Genomic DNA, 20,024 nt, shown 5'->3' with positions numbered 1-20,024 from the left:
CACCTTCCCCCGGGGTATTTAACACTAATGCGATAATCTCCTCTCCCCACGCACGCACGCGTTTTCTTGGAAGAGCAATAAAGGAGAATAAAAATGTGAGTCTGGGAACGCTGGACATTTGCTAAGCCACCGCCCCGGCAAGGCTTGGATGGCCAAAAGGCAAGGGGAGGGATGCCTGCGGCTCCGGGACATCCCGGGGACACGGGGAAAAGCGCAGCCACTTGGCACTTCGGCTGCACCTCACTTCAGCACCGCCAGCGCGCCCCAGACGGGAAACCCACCCCCAGTTTAATCCACTTTGGCCTGAAAAATCGGGCAGTGGAAACGTAGTGGGTAGGGACCACGGTTTGGAGGTACAAGTGGGTTTTTGGCAGGTTCCTGCAAGGCTGGAGGCAGAAGGAGCTGCCCAGCCTGGGCTCTCGCAAGCACGCCCTCACCAACTGACCCACGGCTTCAGCCCGGCAGCACCCTTCAGGTCTGCAAACACCAGAATCTCTGCCAACACCGAAATCTCCGCCGTGGCAGCGGCTCACCCCAGGCAGGCTCTTGGTAAAAGCACACCGGGTGCTGCGTGCGCACGAATCCTCGGTGGGGGATGTATTAGTTCAGTCACACAGACTTATTGATTCAGGAGCATTAATTGGTCTTCGCTGTTCAAATACTGACCTCAATTAGAGCCAATTTTCCTTTTTTTCCTCTTTTTTTTCCCTTTGCTGGATCCTTCCCCTTGGCTCTGCTAGTTTAAATACCAGAATGCCTACACTGGCCTTGGGGAGACTGGCGTTAACTGTACATTTGTATCTAATTTATTGTCAGGCTCTTCACAGCCTTAATGAGCACGCCTCTAAAGAAAAGGGGGGAAAAAAGACACCGACTGCAGGGGACATTTGCTGCCAGGCTCGGAGCCGCTCAGTCATTAAGGGGGATTTGGAGATGGCACTGCCAGCTCCGAGCTCCCCGTTTGAACAAATCCCAGACTCGGATGATGCTCAGCTGGAGAGACGGCACAGCCTTTCCCTGGGAGCTATCCCGTCTATGCCGTGCGCATCCCGAAGGAGGAGCGCGGCTCTGTCCCACCGCAGCCCACCCAGCCTCCAGCCCCCCACTAGCCGGGAACGCAACGACCCCTGAAGTTGCTCTAATTCTCATTATTTCCTTCCACTGATTTCCTACCCATGGCATCCCAAGCCAAAGCCCAGGAGAAAACGGCCGGGATTTCAGATTTAATTAAACCTCGCTGAGCTGGCTGCAGCCCTCCTTTGAGGCCGGCGCTGATGTTGTTATCACTGAGCCTCCCGCATGCGGCGGGACGAGCCCGTGCCGACACAGGGGAGCCGGAGGGGGCAACTCCTGCCTGATGCTGGCATATAGGTCCCCGCTAAAGTCCTAGCTTGAGGCTAATTCCCATCCCAGAAGCACCACACACTTGTCAGGGTAAGAAGCCCAATAGTTGGAGATTTTACCCCAATTCCTTTTTTTTTTTTCCTTCTCTTTTTTTTTTTTTACCAGCTCGCTGCTGGTTGAATGGAGCCCTGGGATCTTCAGCCTGGTGCCAAAACCATGTTGGAAACCGAAAGCTGACTTCATTAGGTCGGAAGAGGGAGAGGCAGGCTGCGCTCCACAGCTCTGCCCGGGGTCTAAAATAAACCCAAAGAAAGCTTCTTCCAGGTCTCAGATGCTCAAGAAGGGGAGCAGGGTGCTGTGGGCACCCATGGGGACCCTTGGCTCCGGCACCGGCTCTGTGCAGGAGAAACGAGCTCCCCGGCAGAGGCAGGAGCACCCAATGAAGCCACCCAAAACTGCAGGTTAATTCTCTGCCTAAGGACAACCGGTGCTGGGGATGGACAGCGGGGAGGTGGCTGTGACAAGGACCTCCCCAGGTTGGGGTTTTCTCTTTGCCTGGGGTACAGCAAGTTGTTTACAGAAGGTTTCCAGGGTGCAAAGCCAGCGGGAAGCAGAGACACGAAATCGGGTATTCTGCTCTCCCTCGCCAGCCACCCCGACCAGTTCCAGCAGAATCTGGAAGAGGAGTAAAAGACACCTCAAATGTAACTAAACTCCCCCAATTTGCACCCAAAATTGCCAGCTAGGTAGAGGAGGACCAGGGAAAGCATGCCCCATCCCCGAGGAGAGGCAGAGCACTGGCATGCCCCAGGCTCAGTGCCCGGCTGGTCTCGGCACGCTGGCTAACCAGCTGGCACAGCCTCGGTCTTCACATGAAACCGTTTCCAGTCCTGCTGTAAAAGATGAGCTGGAAATCACAGTCTCGAGAGCCACCAAGCAGCCCCACTGGCCACGGCGGCTCAGGCCAATGGGGTTATATTGGTGCATTACCTGGATGCCAAATCACTCCTGCCTTTTGCCGTTTATTGTGGATATCTGATTATTTTTTTCTCCTAAACTCTAAAGCATTAAGTGTCCAACACAAGCAGCAGAGGAAAGGCAGCAAAGCACTCTGGAGCGATCGCATTGCAAGCTACCTTTCACAGGCACAGGGCGAGACGTGCAGTGAGGTTTTGGGGCGAGGGGAGGGATTTCCCATCAGGATGGAACCGGGAAGGAGGGAAGGCAGACGCCGGTGCCTCAAGAGCCCCAGCACCTCAACGAGCAGACAAAAACGGGCACATCACAACAAATGCAGAGGTGGCTCTTTGCTGCCAGCCCCAACGGCCAGAAGAGCTTTGGCACAGAGATTTTCCACAGTTTTAATGTCCATCCATCACTGCACCGATTTCATGCCTGACCAGGACAGACCCACGACCCCAAACTGGCCAGCAGGAACCACCTCTCCCGCAGCACCAGCCCTGCTCTTGGCCAGCGTTTATCTTCCCACAACAGATAAACCACGGGTGAAACTCTGAAAAGCCTCGACCGTTTTGAAGTCCCACCCAACAAGCACTTGAGCAAGGTCAGAGCTTAAGTCCTCCAGAAAGCCGGCGGGACTTGGACACTGCTGAACGTGTTACCTAACCATGTCTCCCAGCCCCCCGCAGACCGAGCACCAGCCAGGAGGAGAAAAATTAATAAAAGAGAAAAGGTTGGCCTGAAAGTTCACCAAAAAAAAAAAAAATTAACCAGCTCAGTTCACAGCCGTTAAAAAAAACAAACCTGTAAACCTTCCCAAAGCAATCGCATTTATTTGCAGGAGTGTTTACAGAAACCAGAGATACTCCTAAGTGCCCGTGCAATGTGTTTTTAATGGCACGTCTGCAACAACGGGGGAAGAAGGGCTGAAATGCATTTGCAAGAAACACTTCAACAGCTCCAAATAAATGAATTCCTAAAATTTTCAGCCTGCTGGAGGATAAACTCGGGAAACGGCTGCATTTGCTGAAGCGATTCAGTGCGAATGCTGCACCCAAGCATGTGCACGCAACTTGACATCCGCAGCGTTTTACAAGAGCCGGGGCTGCTCTGAGCCCGCGTGGCCCCGCCGCGCCACGGCGTAACCCCAGCAGACCCCTCGCACCCGACAGCTACAAATCCTAATTAACCCGTGACAGCTAGGGCTAGTTAACAAGGTGCTGAGCAAGCCATGGCAGGGTGCTCCGCGGAGAGCCGGTGCGCATCATGCTGCCCATCGAGGAGCGATGTTCCCAGCCTCTACACCCCATTTTGGCAGCTTGGAAAACCCCAGCTCGGGAGACTGAGGACGAGGTGACCCCAGGCACGGCAAGGAAAACCAGCCTGCGTGTGCCTGCGAATATCCTACTGCGAAACTGTTTTGCCTGCGGCGAGGTAGTTTCCAGCCCTCCAGTCCTGAGCACCTCTTATTTTTCTCCCCCTTCAGCAACCCAAAGCCCATCGGACAATTAATTTAAACCATTTCTCCCCCCCCCCCCAAGACCTGCTGCCCTCATGAGAAAAAAAAAACAAAACCGGGCAGCACACACCTTCCCCATCTTCATCAGCCTGGGAACATCCCTCTGGGCAGCACCCCGGGGTCACGTTACAAGCCCAATTCCCGCGAAGCCCCTGGGGTCCTGCAGCCCCCCAGACCCCCCCTCTTTCACCCCGGGCCCCCCCTCCCCACAGCAGCGGGCTCACCTCGGGACAAACCCCACCACCACCCCCCAGAGCGGAGATTTAACGCAGCGATGCTAAAAAACTACCCGGCCCGTTTCCATGGGTACGTGAGGCACATGTTGCTATGTGATGTTCGGCCCGTTACCATGGAGACGGCGGGGATGTCACCACGCAGGGCTTATTAGTTGCCATGGCTATTAAAAGGCACTTGTCCTCTGGGGACCTCGAAGGACCAGGGCCACCAGCTTCCCCTGCGCCTCTCTCTGGGATGGCACCAGCTCCCTGGGAGCCCAGTGGGGACCCGGCCATGCAGGTCCCCAGCACCACGCGGGTCCCTGAGGCCACGGTGATGGGCACCTCCGAGCTAAGTTAAAGAGGGAGCCCAGCTCCACATTTTCCCCACGGAGAACTGCATCACCCCGCAGGCCACCACGCGCCCCAGCCCGTGGGGTGCCTCATCCATACACAAGCAGAGCGTCCCAGCAATGGGGATTTATTGGTGGAGTTACGGTTGACAGAGACCCTAACCCCCGGCACGCAATGTGAGCACGCGGAAGGGCCACTGAACCCTGTTATACCTCCCATTAGCACAGCACGGAGGATACACCTTTGCCCCACTTTGGAGATGACTGTATGACCAAAACCATGCGTTACCAGGCAAAAACACAACAGGACGCGGCCCTTACAGACGAGGCAGCGCCACAAAATAAATATAAGAGCATCGTCCACCCCGAGGTCCTGCAGACAGCTCTAACCTGGACTTCCACGTGGGGAACTGAAGCTAAAAAAATCAGATCCTGAGGCTGGGGTTTACCTGGGATTAGACACCCCACTTTGCTGGAGGCGACAGCTTTTCGTTTTACCCCCGCGCGTGGTGCTTCGCACGGCTGCAGCCGTCCCAATGTGAGTGAGTCTGACCCTGAACAAGGTGCCGAGCAGAGCAGGCTCCCGTGGGACCACCCGAGACAACAGAGCTGCTCCGTTACTCACTAAGGACCAGCACAGCAACCGCCCGTAGGTTCGCTTGATGTCTCCATGGCCAGATTTTCAGCCCTTCCCTCCCTCCTCCTCCTCCTCCTGCCTTCCTTGGCCTGCTGCAAACAGCCACACAGCGCGGTACAGCCCCTGCCTGCTATTTCCAAAGCCCATTTCTCCGAGCGTGGAGAGCTCCCTTCTCCAGCCCCTGCAGACACCTGGGCTACCAGCCCCCAGGACCCTGGCGCAGGATCCGGCCCCCAGCCTCACCCCGCTCCCGGCAGCTCCCGAGTGCTGCTTCACGCCCCGGGCTCAGATCACAGCCCTGAACCTGCTGCTCTGTCTTCTCTCTAATTGCATTCCAGGAGGGGAAAAGAGAGATGCAGGAAAGTCCTGGCTTTTATTTATTTTTATTTTTTCCCCCTTTAGACAGGCCCAGGCCCAGGCCCCCGCTGCAGAGCCCCCGCACTGCCCAGCCAGGACCGCGTCTGAACCCATCTCTATCCGATCGCAAACCACTTCCCCAACAAGCTCAAAGTCGGTTTTTATGTGGCCATATAAACCCCTAAGGAAAATACTTACATGCTTTATTAAATAAATTAAAGGTATTATTTTCTCATCATTTTGTTAGATTTTCTAGGAAGGATATAATTTTTCATTTAACTCCATTGGACGAAAAAACCTCACAACTGAAAAACCTATAGAAAGGTATATTACCCTGTAGTGGAAAATTAGATTCCTCCTACACAATACTATAGGATGATTTAAATATAACATATAGGAATATAACATGTTATTAAATTGTATAGTATCCTTCTAGAAAGACCTACAGTATAGGATTCTAAAAATTACTCCCAAAACCTATTATGTTTCAATCTAGCCCAGCTGGTTTCCCTTCTATTACATGCTGCAAGACTTTTCCTGAAAGGTTAGGGTTTTAATTGTGTCTCGAAACGCTGCCGCAGTCGCTCACCGAGAACGGCTCCAAACTCCTCTGGACGCAACAAACCTGAGCGGGAAACCCCCAGCCTTGGGGCGGGACGGGGACGGATGCGGGGACGGATGCGATCCCGCTCCCTCCCACAGTCAAAAGATACCTTTATTGGCAGAGGGGAGAGGGTCTCAGCCCCTCAGCTGGTCCCAGCCCCTTGGCTTCACAGGCAGAAAGCCGCTCTGGATTTCAGTTCAACCGATCCCACCCCTCTCCCAGCACTCGCTACCCCAAATATTAGGAGGGTTCAAATAGTTATCGGTGCCCCAGCATCATGCACCCGTCCTCTTCCCCCTCTGCAAGAAAAAAAGGGTAAGGGATAAAAGTTGCCTTTAGCTGTTGCCATAGAGACTCTCCGGCTCGGCACAGAAACCCCAAATCTTGTCAAAAATGGAAGAATTTAAGATTTTAATCAGCGAGAACGCACGGGAGGCCAGGAGCAGCAATGCGCATCCTTGTCTTAACAGTCTCTGCCTTCAGATGCGTTCGCCCCTCATTTAATAGCATTCTACGAGCTGGCCGGGAGCGGGGACGGAAAGAGAGAGGAATGAAAGCAATGAAAACCCCATCCACTTTCAAGTATTTTCTCTCCCCGCCGAAGCAGCCTCTTGCTGGTCAGGCTGATTTCTGGACCAACAACCCACCGGCCAAGCTGTTTGCGTTCCCAGTTCCTTCGTCTGCTGCCAGAAAAAGAAAATAAAATTCAACAATACGAGCTAGGCAAAATATTTCCCGGAACCGCCGCTATTTCTCTTATAAACTTCACCTCGCAGCCAGCGCGGCCAGCAGCGGGGGGAGGAAAAATAAAAAGAAAATCCCAACTTCTAGCACCACGAAATGTTTTTGTGACCGTCTCGAAATTGCTCTTTTCTGCTGCATCCTCCACATTTACTCCCGACCCGACTTCCACCACAACCACAAATCAAACACTGTGGAATAAACTCACTGCTCTGGCATTTTCGCTGCTTGGCAGAGCCCCGGCTCCAGCCGTGGCCCCCGGCTAAGACAAACACTGCCGGGAGCACGCTTTGGTGGCTGCTTTTCCCCCGCCAGCCCGGGCGGCACGCTGCAGCGTGCCAAGGTGGCCAGAGGATCCTATTTTACCACTGCTTAAGACTTGCGGTGAGTTTGGGAGGGGATGGCATCTGCCGGCGACTCGGGGATGGGGCGGTGGTTTCACCAAGCAGTGGGAGGCAAGGGATGACCAAAGCCACGGCGTTAGGGAAAAGCCTCCAGTGCCAAGGGGTGCTGTGTTTCGTGCCTGAGGATATGAAGTTTGAGGAATACCAAAACAAGGAACTTCAAAAAGGAGAAGTGTTGGCCCGGGGAATATTGTTGTATGAGCTCAGCCTCTTTGGAGCAATGGAAAAAATCACGCGCTGACCCCAAAGGGATGGCGGGAGCAGTCGGTATGCAGGGGCTGAGCCAAGAGATGTGCCGCCGGCACCCACCCCAGGGGCCCAGAGGGGAGCTGGGGGGGACATAGGCACCCGTGGCAGCACCCTGCAGGAGGGGGTGCTCCCACACGCACCCTAGCACCCTGAGCCGCTCCACAGCCCCAAAGCCGTGGAAGGACCCAGACCCGGGGGCTCAGGCAGGTGCCCCCACAGGCCCCCTGGCACGTTGCCACAGAGGCGAGCTTGCCGTCAACTTGCAGGCCGGGCAGGCTGAGGTGTCTCTCCAAAACCTTCCACTACCACCGAGTCCCCATCTGCTCGGCTTCTCAGCCAGTCCCTTGCATTTACCTGCTGCTGCACACCCAGATGCCCACCAGGATGAAGGTTCATTTGCTTTCCACTAATCCCATCCCTCCCTGTGCTGGGGGATGCATCCACACCACCATCAGCTCCTCCAGAAATCAAGAGCTGGAGTCCAGGACCCGGCTGGCAAGGAAGGCGCTGGAGGGAGATGGTGTGGATGGGGAGCTACAGGCTGAGCACGCCACTCCAGCACCAGCTCATCTTTGGAAACAAGATGACTTCAGCTTGAAGGTCACCAGGAGAGGAGTTTTGTGACTCTTTTCTGTGCCTTTGCTCTTCTTCCATTGTAAAAGCAGGTCTCACCACCACGCTGCCGTGCCCTGGGCTCTGCTCAGCCCATGGTGGGTACGTGTGTACACACACACATACACTGTGTGCAACCCTACAACTGCCCTGGAGTTCCCTGGCTGCCCTCAGCACCGCTGCCAGGCTCAGGGCAAGGGCTCTGCTCAGGGACCCTTGCTCCTCCTGCTCCCTCTTTGCTCTGGACTAAAGCAGCCAGGCACCCATGGGTGCAGCCAAGCACCTGCATGGCCTTGAGATATAGGGTTGAGGCAGAGGGTACCGTCTCCTATGGATAAAGGCTATGGACCACTCCGAATCAGATTCACCAAATGCAGGGAAAGGCTCCCAAGCGCCCCGCGCTGCCCGGCCCCCAGCCCTCCCCTGCACCACCCCATCCCCCTTGAGCAGCTCCCTCGCCTGCTTTCTCTCTTGCTGTGCCTGTGTGTGGGTGTATTTGGAAACGAGATCCTTCCAGCTGAACTGCAAAATGAAATGCAGAGATCACAACTCCTTGAATAGCTTCATCGCGCGCACACACACACACACACCAACCTCCATCCTGCCCCCGATGCAAAACCCAGGCAATAGTAAAAAAAAAAACCAGAGGTGGAAAAATCAAGGTATTCGGCAGATGAAAGGAAGGGATTTGGGGGAGGGGAGGAGGAGGCGGCACAGCAAAGAGCTTTTGGTGCATCCTTTTGTCCCCCAATTCACCACCAGATTTGCAGCTTGACCGCCACTTGCCCAACCCTCTGTGCTCCCGGAGCCAAGACAACTCAGTTTCATGGGGCTACGAGAAAAGAGAAAACAAAACCCAGCAAAAAGCCAAGCCCAAAACCCAGCTGCGAGATTTGAACATCCGCTGCTGGAGGAGCCAGAGCCCATTTACTGAGTCAAAGGAAGAAGCATCTCCACCCTCGCTGCGGGTAGCCTGCGCTGGCCTTGGGCTCCTCCGCTGTTTTCCAGTGTGGTAAAAGACAGGATTCCCCCGTGCTGCTGCCACGAGCAGTTTCTGAGGAAGAAGGGGCTTCGATTTGCCCATGGTGGGGGAAATTGCTCCCACAGGAGCTGCACGTCAGTGGCTGGGGCTGGAGGGGAGAGGCAGAGCCCGGGGAAGGGGCTGTGGGAGGGGACAGGACGCGCTCCATCCTAAGGGATGGGCTGGCAGGGTAAAATAGAAGCATCCTAACAAATACCCTCACTGTAGCAATGCCTAACCCAGGCAAGGGGATGCACCAGGGCCTGGAGCAATGGGCGAGGGGCAGGGGAGGGGGCTCGGAGCACCGCTCGCCTGGCCCGGGGACTTCTCTGCTAACATGGGCTGTGCCGGAGAAGGAGGTCAACACGCACTGCCATAAGGAGAGTCACGTAGGCAGTGAGTTACCCCCTACACAAAGCAGGGCCCAAGAGTTGGGAAGGAAACGTCCGCCTTAGCTAGAGGAAGGACAGACTGCCGCGGCTCAGCTGCCCGGGGATGTCCCAGCACCACCTCCAGCCTCGTGAGATGGGACCACAACAGGTCAGCCTGGCCCATGCCATCACCAAACCACAAGTTTCCCAAGCTGCTGACCCCATGCGTACCCACGTACACATGGGTACAAGCCCAGTGCCTGGGACACCAAGAAGCCCACCCGCCCAGGCATGCTGAGCCACGAAATGCCCTGTACCAGCCCCACGGCCGGCACTGCTGGGGTGCCACGGCTCGCCCAGGGTTGGCATTGCATCCACTGGGTCACCCAGACCGGAGCATGCGCACAGCATCGAGGGCTGAAAGGGAAGATCTCGCTCCTCTACCCAGGCTCACGGATACCTGACCCCTAGGCTGGGGCTATCAAGGGGTGCGCTGAGACCCCGCAGCTTATCTCACCAAGGCATCCTCAACGCCTAAACAACTGCCTAAGGGGGACAAAATCCCAGGCACAGGGAAAAAGGGAGTGGATGAGAGTATGAGGCTCCAGCTGCGATCCATCCCAACTCCGGAGCCAAGGAGCTTCACCCACGTCTCTCCCCCGAGTCGAACTGGGCTCTGCACCCTCCAGCACCGAGCTGGCTGGAGGATTACAAACAATAAAGCAATTTATGTGAGGCAGAGGCCTTCAAGATTTATGCCGTACACTCACAGTAAAGTGCAAACACATTCCCCTCTGCACGTGGCTGGGTCCTTTGTCAGAGGAATTTGGATTTTTGACCCCAGAAGTCAGGACGAGTCTCTGAAGGAGCATCAAAGACAGACCTGCACTGTGACCCCAAGCAGATTATGGTCTCAGGGGTATATCCCAAGACATATTTATGGTCCTCCAAAGCAAGATAAGTCAATAACCACATACAGTAGCAGTTACAAGTCAGATATTAATTTAATTCCTCTCCTCCCTGTCTGCCCAAATAAGCATTAATTCAATGGAGCATCAGGGCCCCGTTATTTATCATTCTTACCAGGATTTCTGTTTCCTCCCGTTAAGGTAGAATTGCTACAGCCAGGCTATCTAGACACAATGGTTCCCAAATTAAAGATACTCTGCATCTGACACAGGCGCGGGGACCGCCAGCCCAGACCCAGGTTTCGCGCTCTCAGCAGCTAATGCCAACGCGGAGGAGGCTGGTTAAAGCGCAGCCCATCAAATGCACTTGAAAGCCTTATTCAACCCGCAGCAGAAGGAACATTTTATTCCTACGGACCCCAGGGCTGAGCGGGAGCCGAGACGTTTGCTCCCTCCCGCAGGATCCGGCCAACCCCTCCCCGGGGACTGCGGCCCCCCCACCCCCAAAGGCATCGCTCCCCACCACCCCCCAAAGCTGGGTTCCTCCCAAGTCTAGTCTCAACCCAGAGCTAAAAATGAACCTTATTCACGATTAACATTTATATTTGCATAGCGTGGCTGGCAGCTTAACACCAAATAAATGTTTTGGCAGAGGGAGTCGCAGGCATGGGGGCGAGCCCTGCCCTCCAGAAGAGAGCTTCAGCTTCCCCATGGGTTAACGAGCACTTTCTAATTGAATTAACAAATCATTAACAAGTCCTGTTTGCCATCTGGGCAGGGGAGGGCTCTGCCTTGGGCTGCTCCGGCCACCAGCACCTCGGGAGCGCGCAGAGGCAGTCAATAACGCCGTAGGAGGAGTGAGTGCTAAAACTGACCTGATTAAGTTACGAATCACAGGAAATCCTGAAGGCATAAACCCCCCCGGGGCGGTCGGGCTGCCAAGGTGCGTGAATCCCCATGAATCCCCTCGCCCAGCTCCTCCGCTGCCAGCTGCAGGTTCGCCTTCAGCCCCAGGGTTAGCGAGCGAGCCTGGTCCAGCGGATGCGCCAGGGGGGAAATCTCTTTGAAGAGACCCAAATTAGAGATAAATACAAGGATGCTTTGCATCAGGAACCCTGTAAATGTGGGGCTAGCATCTGGATTACAGTAATAAATCCCCTTTTCTCTATAAGCTTGTCTGTGCCAAGCTCTCAGCTCTCGCCCATCACCTGCTTTAGCATTTTGTTCCCATTTTTTAGCCCCCTCCTGCCCTCACCCCAGGGTTTCCCATCCCAGCAGAGGGAGAAAGAAAGCAGGGAGGACACGAGCGACAAAAAAAACCTCACCCCAGGGTTTCCCATCCCAGCAGAGGGAGAAAGAAAGCAGGGAGGACACGAGCGACAAAAAAAAACCCCAACCAAACAACAGCCTTCCGCCTAGGAAACACATTAAAAATCCCGACCAAAACCACGTTTCAGGCACCGGAGCCAAACCAATAGACAATTTCCAACCACTTGTGACTAACCGGCGAACTTCTGAGGGTTGAGTCACGGGCACGTCCTGGTCCCACACACGTGCGCGCGGCCCCGGCTTCGGGCTCACACGGGGACCTGCCCAGCCGTGTCACACCCCGGGCACACAATGCTGTTCCTGGCACCCCGACAGCCCGTTTCCCGTAAGGCAGTAACCAGCGCCATGGCAGTCATCACGGAGATCAAGCCTGAAAGTTTCTCTCAGCAAGTATTCAGGCTGAAATATGTGCTTTTTCCATCTGCTCGAAAGTGTCTTTGCTGGGGCTTTGGTAGGAAGCAGATGTGAGAGCATCCCAAAGCACGATCGGTCGTTACTCACTCCGTTATATAAAACCATGAGAATTTCCTTCTTTTTTTTTTTTTTTTTTTGTTTTGTTTCTTAGCACCAGGCCAGATTCCTGGGTGAGAGGCCAAGGCTGGCGAAAGCCAAAGCCAAACGAACCCAGGTTGGGGGAAACCTCTGTGTGCATCACCAACCAAAGGGAATATTTCACATCTAGGTCGCTCAGCGGAGAGCCAAGGCGCCGGGGAAGGGAAAGCCACGATCTGGCCTCATAACAAACCCAGAAACACTTAGGCCTCCTAATTAACTAGGAAATTCAACCCCCTCCAAACCACAGCGAAGCTTCAAAGCCCTCCCAACCTGACTCCGGATGCTCCTTCCCTGGTTCCCCGCGGACGGCCCCGCTCCCCCAGACCCTCCTCCCCATCCACAGCGGCCAGCAAAGCCGCCGGGGGCAAAGGCTCCCCAGGGCTCCTCTTCCAAGGAAAAATGATTTCATGATCCAAATGAAAAAGCCATCGGGGAGGTTCATTTTGGCCAAAGGTTTTGCTCCCTTCCAGCAAAACAGTAGAAAAAGAAAAGGAGAGCTGAGAGAGACCTGGACAGGGAGCTTGGAGCAATCAAAAACTTGGTCTTTTCTGCATGGAAAAAAAAAGTGAAACAGAGTTTAAAGTAAAAATGGGAAAGAAGCATTTTTCAGCACGACGCCAAAACATCTGCAGGGGGTGTGGGGGGAGAAGAAAGCAGAAAATTTTCTATGCATCATAAAATCCTGGGCATTTCCAGACCAGCTCCAACACCCAGTGCTACTGAACGGGGGAGAGAGGATGAAAGCCCATCAAGTCGAGGGCAGCGAGTCTGCATGTATCGGCCAGGAGACACATCAGCCCCATGGATGAGCGGCGGTTGGGACAGTCCGGCCCCATCCTGAATTACCATCCGTCTGTCTGAGCCCCCCGGTCCTGGCCACGAGGCTGCGATCCCCTGCCAGCCACCCTGCCTCGGCTCCTGGCCCCAAATGAAAAGCAGGTCTCCAGAGATGGGCCCCGCCACCCCGCCTGGGAGCCCTTGTTCCGGATTTCCTACAAGAAGCCAAAGCAGAGCTGTCCCCGAGCAGAGCAGGGTCCCTGGGCAGGACGGGGCCACCCCTCCCGGCCGGGGCTCCCCGCGCCGGGATGACATAACCATGAACTGCATGAGGCCGAGCCTTTTGTCTGCACGCCGGGAGAGAGGGAGGGAAAGCAAGAAAGGAAGAAAGAAAGAAAACTTCTGGAAGTCATTACGATTCCTCTGCTCCAGTCTCCTTTTTGGCAGACAGCTTCCCTCTCCCCTTCCCTCCCTCCCTCCCGCCCCCCCCCGCCAGCCCGCTTCAAAATGCCAGCCTATGATTTTTAAATGAGAAAAATCTGCACTGTACTCCAGCGCTTGGATAAACTCCTACACAAACTTCCAGATGTGACACAACAGCCTGGAAGAGGGAATTCGCAGAAGAATCTCCTTAAAAAACACACACACACAAGCAGGGAGCAAAGGAAGCACGCGGCTGCCGGCACAGCCAGGCGATGGATGGGTCCAGAGGTCCCTGGTGAGATGTGGTGCATTACCTAGGTTAGGATCGAGCGACTCCCGGCTCTGCTGGGGAGACAGCAATGAGAGGGATGCTGGCCACTGCACCCAGCTCCAGGAGGTGAATGCTGCCCACCGCTCCTGCCGAGCTCCCAAAGGGTTTGTGAACAGCAGGGGAGAGGTTTTGCAGTTATTTGTCCCCTGGGAGGAGAGGAATAACCACCCCACCTTCATGCTGCCCTTGGTAAAAGGCGATGGGTCCTGTTTCTCTCCAGGATCCTCACGCAGGAACTGGCATGAGCCCAGGGATGCGCCAGCACCTGCCCTGGGGAGCAGCAGGATGCTCCGTCCCAGCCGGGGAGGGGGGGCCGAGGGGCTGCAGGAGTACCCCCAGCCTGGCATCAGCTGGGCAAGTCGTGTTTCTCATTTCCCACCAGGAGCCGGGGAAGCACCATGGAGCCGGCAGAGGCTCGGCCGCGGCGGCAGCGTTCCCCTCTTCCTGGGAGGCACCGGCCAGTGAACTGGGTCACAGGAGAGAAACAAGTTCAGGTGCCCTGGGACGGATCAGATGCAGGTGAAGCAAATGGATTCTGACTCCTTTGTGGGGTTTTTAAAGCAAAACAAGATTCCTTTCAGGTCCAACCTCTCAAACCGAAGCTTTTTGCTCTGTTAAACCCAAAAATGATGTTGGAACAAACGTAACGAAGTTTAAAGGACACTATGTGCACTCTCCCCTCAAAACACACCATTTTGATTAAAAAAAAATATATATATATTTTTAACTCTGTGCTACAGTTGAACCCTTCAAATAGCAGCACACGCAGCACCCGGCTCTCCCCATGAGCCGGCACAGCCGAGGAGGGGGCAAGGAGCCCGAGTACCCACCGAGGTGACGGGGGTCCCACTTGCCCACACCATGGGCATCCCCACGGGAGGGAGCACTTCGGGAAGCACTACCATGGCTGGGAAGCCCAAACCACAGCACAGCTGAGTGGGTTTGGTTCTCGTCCCCACCACACAGGAGGCTCCTTGCTCTGGTGCAGTTGGACACACGGACATGCCCCTCCAGGAGAGCCGGATCCAGCCAGGCTGATGCAGAGTGGTGCCAGCACACAGACCCACAGGGTTTGGGGCGAGCTCAGCGGACAAGGGCTCACCGGCCCCCTCGGCGGGGCCGGCGCTGCCTTCCACGATGTGCCGAGCTCCGGCACGGCGGCTCCAGCCGTCCCATGAGCCAGCCCAGCACAGACCTCAGCTATGCCTTGGTGTGAGGTCCCAAAGGCTCCGGGCCCGCTCCTGAAGGCCGCCGGCCATCTGCAGCTCTGCTGACTTCCAGCGAGAGCTGGGGGCACTCAGCAGCTCCCCAGGACGGAGCCTTTGATCATCCACCTCTCACTAACGGGAAGCGAGCGGAGCCGTGTGAGGAGGCTGCTGGAAGAGCCCTCTGGGTTTTATTGCAGACCAAAGGCAGAAGGCAGGGCTGGTTGCCGTGACCGGATCGAGATGCATTTCTTTCCTAAAGCCATTTTCAAAACCCAAATCCCAGGGACCATGCACTGGAGCAGCCAGGCGAGATGGGAGCGCTCCCCTTCCAGCGCTGCCCAAACCTCCTCTCCCCAGCGAGGGCATTCACGGAGCTGCCCTTCACCCTCCGAACCTGGAGGAAAAGATGGGATTTCAACCAATTTGGGGGTGTCTCCCCAGAACAGCACCTTTCAGCAGCTTTTGGCAGCCCCCCGCCGTTGCCGGTGTGCTGCTCTCCAGACAGCAGCACTCCGCAGGCAGACACGGTGCGGGGGAAGAGGCAGATTTCAGTACTACAATAGAGATCACAGGCCCTTTCAGTTACACTGTTATTTTCCTATTCAGAGCTCTTAAACACCAAGCGGTAGCATCCTCCCCACTTTCTCCATCCCCGCTCTTCAATCACTCCACAACTCTCAAGAAATAGCCTCATTTCTTGTCTCTGATCAGAGGAGCAGCCTGGCACAGACCCTACTACAGCCTTTCATCCTCCCAGCCTTCATGGTGCTTTTATTTTATAAGTGAAAGTCAAGTAACCAGCTTGCCTCCTCTTCCCCCCCCCCCTCCCAGAGATGCTGGCTTCTCCTCTCACTGCCTCGCCAGCTCGCACACCAGAACACCCTGCCTGTCGCCGCAGCCCTTCCCAGCCCCGAGCCCTCGGCTCCAGCGCCGTGACCATTAAACACGTCCCACCCGGGTCCCTGCTCCTTCCCTTTTGACCCAGGCAGTCCTCACCCAGGGCAGAGCCTTCCACCCCGGAGCCAAGGGGAACACACAGGTGGGAAACCAGGCTCGTCCCCCCCTAGGTCTCCATTGCACGGCACGCCTGGCCCCAGCCAGGTTTTCACTCAAAGATCACAATGGAGTGGAGGGGGAGGACAGCTATGCAGGACTGATACAGTTTTAGGGTTAAAATCCCAAGATTTCAGGCTCTGGAGTACTTCTGGATCAGGACAAACTTCATGACCTCTTTCTAGCCCTAAGGGAGCGGAGGAGCAGGAGAGCAGCACAGGTCCCCCCGTCTCTGCTCCAGACAGCGAGGGAGAAACCTCCCTGGCCCAGGCAGAGGATGCTCTGAATGGAAACACGGTAGAAAAGCCCGACAGACCACCTCGACAGGACTTTGCATCCTTGCTGGACACTTGGCATATCAATCGTCACCTTCCCTGCATCCCAGCCTCGGCTACCACCGTCACACAAACTGCCTGGACAGGGAGGGAGAGCAGCATCCCAGGAGCTCCAGCTGCACCCCGGGGGCACGAGCTGCCCTTCCCAGGGCAGGTGAGGAAGCTACGGGTGCGGGAGCAGCTCCAGCATCTCCTCCCGACACCACATTGACAGCAAAGTTTATCAGCCAGATTAGAGCACCGCAAACCCGCCTTGCCAAGCTGGCAAGCCGTGCATCTCCACAGGCACAGCTCAAATGAGAGCCCTCCCATCCAATTTCTGCACGGGCAGTCAGCCTCACCCACGGACAGGTAAAAACCACCCCAGAGAGCAGCAGAAGCTAGCGAAAGCCCCAACTCCCCCCGGGGCAAGATTCACCAGCCACGTGAGCCCAAGCGCTGTCACTCCTCTCCAGGGCAGCTGGCGGCAACAAAGACTTTCCAGCAACGTGATTACACGGTTTTAGCACCGGGGCAGGATTCCTAGAAGATTGCAGCCTGAGAAGAGCCACTTTACTGGCCCACCACACTAAAGGAAAAAAATAAAAGTAATAAATATAAACAAGCAATGGGCTCAGCTCTGGCACTCGGGCTGCAGAGAGCCAAAGGGACGAGCAAGATGCTGCTCTGCCGAACGGCCCAGCAAGTGATGGGACGCAGCGCGGGTGCCAAGCTGGCCACTGCCTTCCTCTCATCTGTAGGCTGAACTGCTTTTTTTGTGTTGTTTTTAAATAAAGTCCCCCCAGTTCTGGGTCAGTGACCCTGAAAACAAACAGCCGCATGCAGACACACGACTCGGAGACCCGCAGCATCGTCTCCCGCAGCCCCGGGGCTCCCGGCAAGCGCCTTTCTCTGTCCGTAACGAGTGAAAAATAGCGACAAGGAAAATCCCAGCTTGCAGGGCTGCACCTAATGCTCATCCCCTGCTCGCAGCGGTGCTTGCAAGTGCCCACAATACCACTAATTTTCCAAGGACAAAAGTTAATCTGCTTGTATTTGCAGCCACAGAGAAGATGCATTTCAAGCCATTATTGGGGTGGGGGATTTTACTGACAACAACTAAAAACATGTAGGTGTTAACACCTGCATCAAAACAACATCATTAGGAAGGAAAAAGAGAGACTTGAAAACATATTTAAATCAGCAATCATAAATAATATTAGTCATAGTAGGCAATAAGAACACACTGACTTGCAGCCTGTTGTCAATATTTCTTCCCAAAACAGGAGGCTTCACAAAGTTGCAAGATTTCCTAAGATGCTTAAATAAACGCCGCTTTGAACTGCTTAGCTGGTGTGAAAGAGATTTGGGGGAAACTGCCAGGAGTATTCACGACTGGGAAGAGAAATCTTGTTTTTCCCCTTCTGGGGGACATTTTAGGAAATAAGGCAGCCTGCTTATCAGATAAATTATTGCTGAAGCTCAAGTAAAACAATATTCACAACTCTGGCAGACCCTCGCCACTCTTCCCGGGCACACCGACCTCAGCCGAGATGTAATTCCTAACAGTTCCCACACACCAGGAGCGGAAGAGGACTCACACAGGATATTCTGGCCCTCTGTACCATGTAACATGTCCTCCCCGCTACCGCACAGCCTCTCCCACTCCAGATGTGGGTTTGCTGCCCATACGTACTCGCCTGCCTTTTGCACAGGCAGAGCGGCGCGGACCCGGTAACTTCCCGTTCAGCCGAGCAGCAGCTGCCTCTCCCGCACCAGCCCCTGCTGGAAGCCACATCGCTTCGCTTTATTTCATTTTGGGTTTTTGTTTCTGCAAATAATAAATGGAACTGGAGTTCAGGGATGGTAAAACACTTGCAATGCTACAAACCGTTTGCTGGTTGCAACTCAACTCCAAGGGAGGCTTTAAAGGCACCAAGATTGTGGCAAGAAGCAATTTTTCTATTGTCTTTTCTATTTCTTCCCTCCCTCCCCCCCTTCTTTTGAAAGCTTAAACTTGACTAAAGCGGCTCGGACGCAGAGCCTGTGCCAGAGCAGACAGGGAGTTTGGAAGGAGACCAGATGCCTTTGCGGGGTCACGGCTCACCCCAGGACCTGGCGAGCAGCAGCCCTTGGTCGATGTACGCCCCGGGGACCGTGATCCCCGCCTTGGCCAGACCCCTCCAAGCAAGGACCATCCCCCAGGGGACTGCAGAGAGCGGGCCCTTCGGCCGGCCTCACACACCGTGAATTATTTAGGGAACCTGGAGCCAGGCAGCGAATGAACTCCCCCCCCCAAGCACCACCGCCTTCCCCCCAGATTGCACCCCCCTTTAAACCCTCGGGGAAGGGACCGGGGAGCCTAAAATGGGCGAGAAACGGGGTCAGGGAGGAAGAACGGTTCTGCAAGGGGGTTCTGCAAGGGGGGGAGATTGGGGTTAGGGTCCCTCGGTGTGCCAGGGGGAGCGGGGACACCGGAGGCCGGCCGATCCCTCGGGGGAGGAAGGACCTCCCGGGGCTCCCGCCCCGACTCCCGTGCAGCGGCGCGGCGGAGCCCGCGGGAGCCGGGGCATCGCGGCGGGGCGCCCGGGGGAGGAAAGCCCCGCACCCCCCCCCCCCCCAGCCCCGCACCCCGCCAGAGAGCGCCGAGCCCCCTGCAACAGCCCGGAAAACTTCCCGGCCGAGCACCGGAGAGGGGGCGAGCACCGCCCGGGTGTCCCCCCCCCTACCCCGGGGACGGAAAGCGATGGGTGCCCCCAAACCCCGGCTTCTTCCCCATCACCCAGCGGGCTCCAGCAGGGAGGTGCCCTCCGCCCTGCCCGCCGCTCCGGGGGTGGGGGGGGCCCCGCGAGGCTTACCTCGCCGCCGGCACCTGCAAAGGATACGGGTTACAGACCAGCCGGAGGCACCAGCTCCGCGGCCGGCTCTCCTGGCTCAGGTAGAAGAAGACGACGGGGGCCAGCGCCGGGTAGGGCAGCGCCTCCGCCTCCGAGTCGCCGCTGCCCGCCTCTCTGTCCCCCGGCCCCGGGCGGCCCCCGACCCCGGACAGGTCATTAAGGCGGATGAAAGTCTTGGCTCTGCCCGGCTCCGGCTCCTCCTCGGCCGCTCGCCGTCCATCCTCGTCCATCCTCCGGCCGGCGGCCCCGGGGGGAGCCGGGGCGACGCGGGGCGAGCCGGGGGAGCGCCTAGAGGGGCGCAGCCATGGCGGGGCCGGGGGGCTGGGGGCTGCGGCGGGGCGGCTTCAGCGCCGGGGTGGCATGGCCGGGCGAGCCGCTGCCTCGCCCCCCGCCGGGGCCGGGGCCGGGGCCGGGCCGCCCCCCTCGCCCTGCCCTGCCGTCTGCGGGCTCCGTAGCTCCTCCTCGCCGTGCCTCCGGGGGCCCGAGCCGGGCGAGCCGCGGGCAGGGAGGCGGCGGCGGGGCGGCCCCCGCTGCCGGTGCTGGCCCCCACCCGCGGGGCGGGCCGCCCTAGCGCCTCTGCCTGCCCCCTCCGCGCCCCAACATCTGCCCGGGGCGGGGGGTGCTGCCCGGCGCCCCGAGGACGGGCGGCGGCGGAGGATGCTCCCGCGGGCGGCCGCGCCGAGCCGAGCGCTCCGCACAGCTGGATCCCTCACTCCAACTTCAAGTCCCGGCTCCTCCTCCCCCCGCCGCCAATGGGGGCTCGCCCCCGGCCCCTCCGCGCCTCCCCATTGGCTGCCGCGGGTGTCCGTCCGGGCAGCACAGCTGCACGGGCAGACGCGGTC

At 56.8% G+C, this 20,024-nt stretch overlaps 1 protein-coding gene across 13 annotated transcripts in view; it reads right to left on the bottom strand.

Annotated features, from left to right (window-relative positions):
- CACNA1G (calcium voltage-gated channel subunit alpha1 G) overlaps positions 1-19,441 on the bottom strand; it is a 152,380-nt gene extending 132,939 nt beyond the window's left edge. For all 13 annotated transcript variants that reach the window (XM_076354083.1, XM_076354086.1, XM_076354085.1 and 10 more), the window contains exon 1: positions 19,171-19,441. In XM_076354083.1, the coding sequence (XP_076210198.1) occupies positions 19,171-19,412 (242 nt within the window). In that variant the 5' untranslated portion in view covers positions 19,413-19,441. The remainder of the gene's footprint in view (positions 1-19,170) is intronic.
- Between the last annotated feature and the right edge of the window lie 583 nt (positions 19,442-20,024).

The sequence above is a fragment of the Aptenodytes patagonicus genome, chromosome 16 (assembly GCF_965638725.1).
Source record: "Aptenodytes patagonicus chromosome 16, bAptPat1.pri.cur, whole genome shotgun sequence".
NCBI lineage: Eukaryota > Metazoa > Chordata > Aves > Sphenisciformes > Spheniscidae > Aptenodytes > Aptenodytes patagonicus.
Note: the sequence above shows the minus strand (reverse complement) of the source record. Positions and strands in the feature narration are given on the sequence as shown.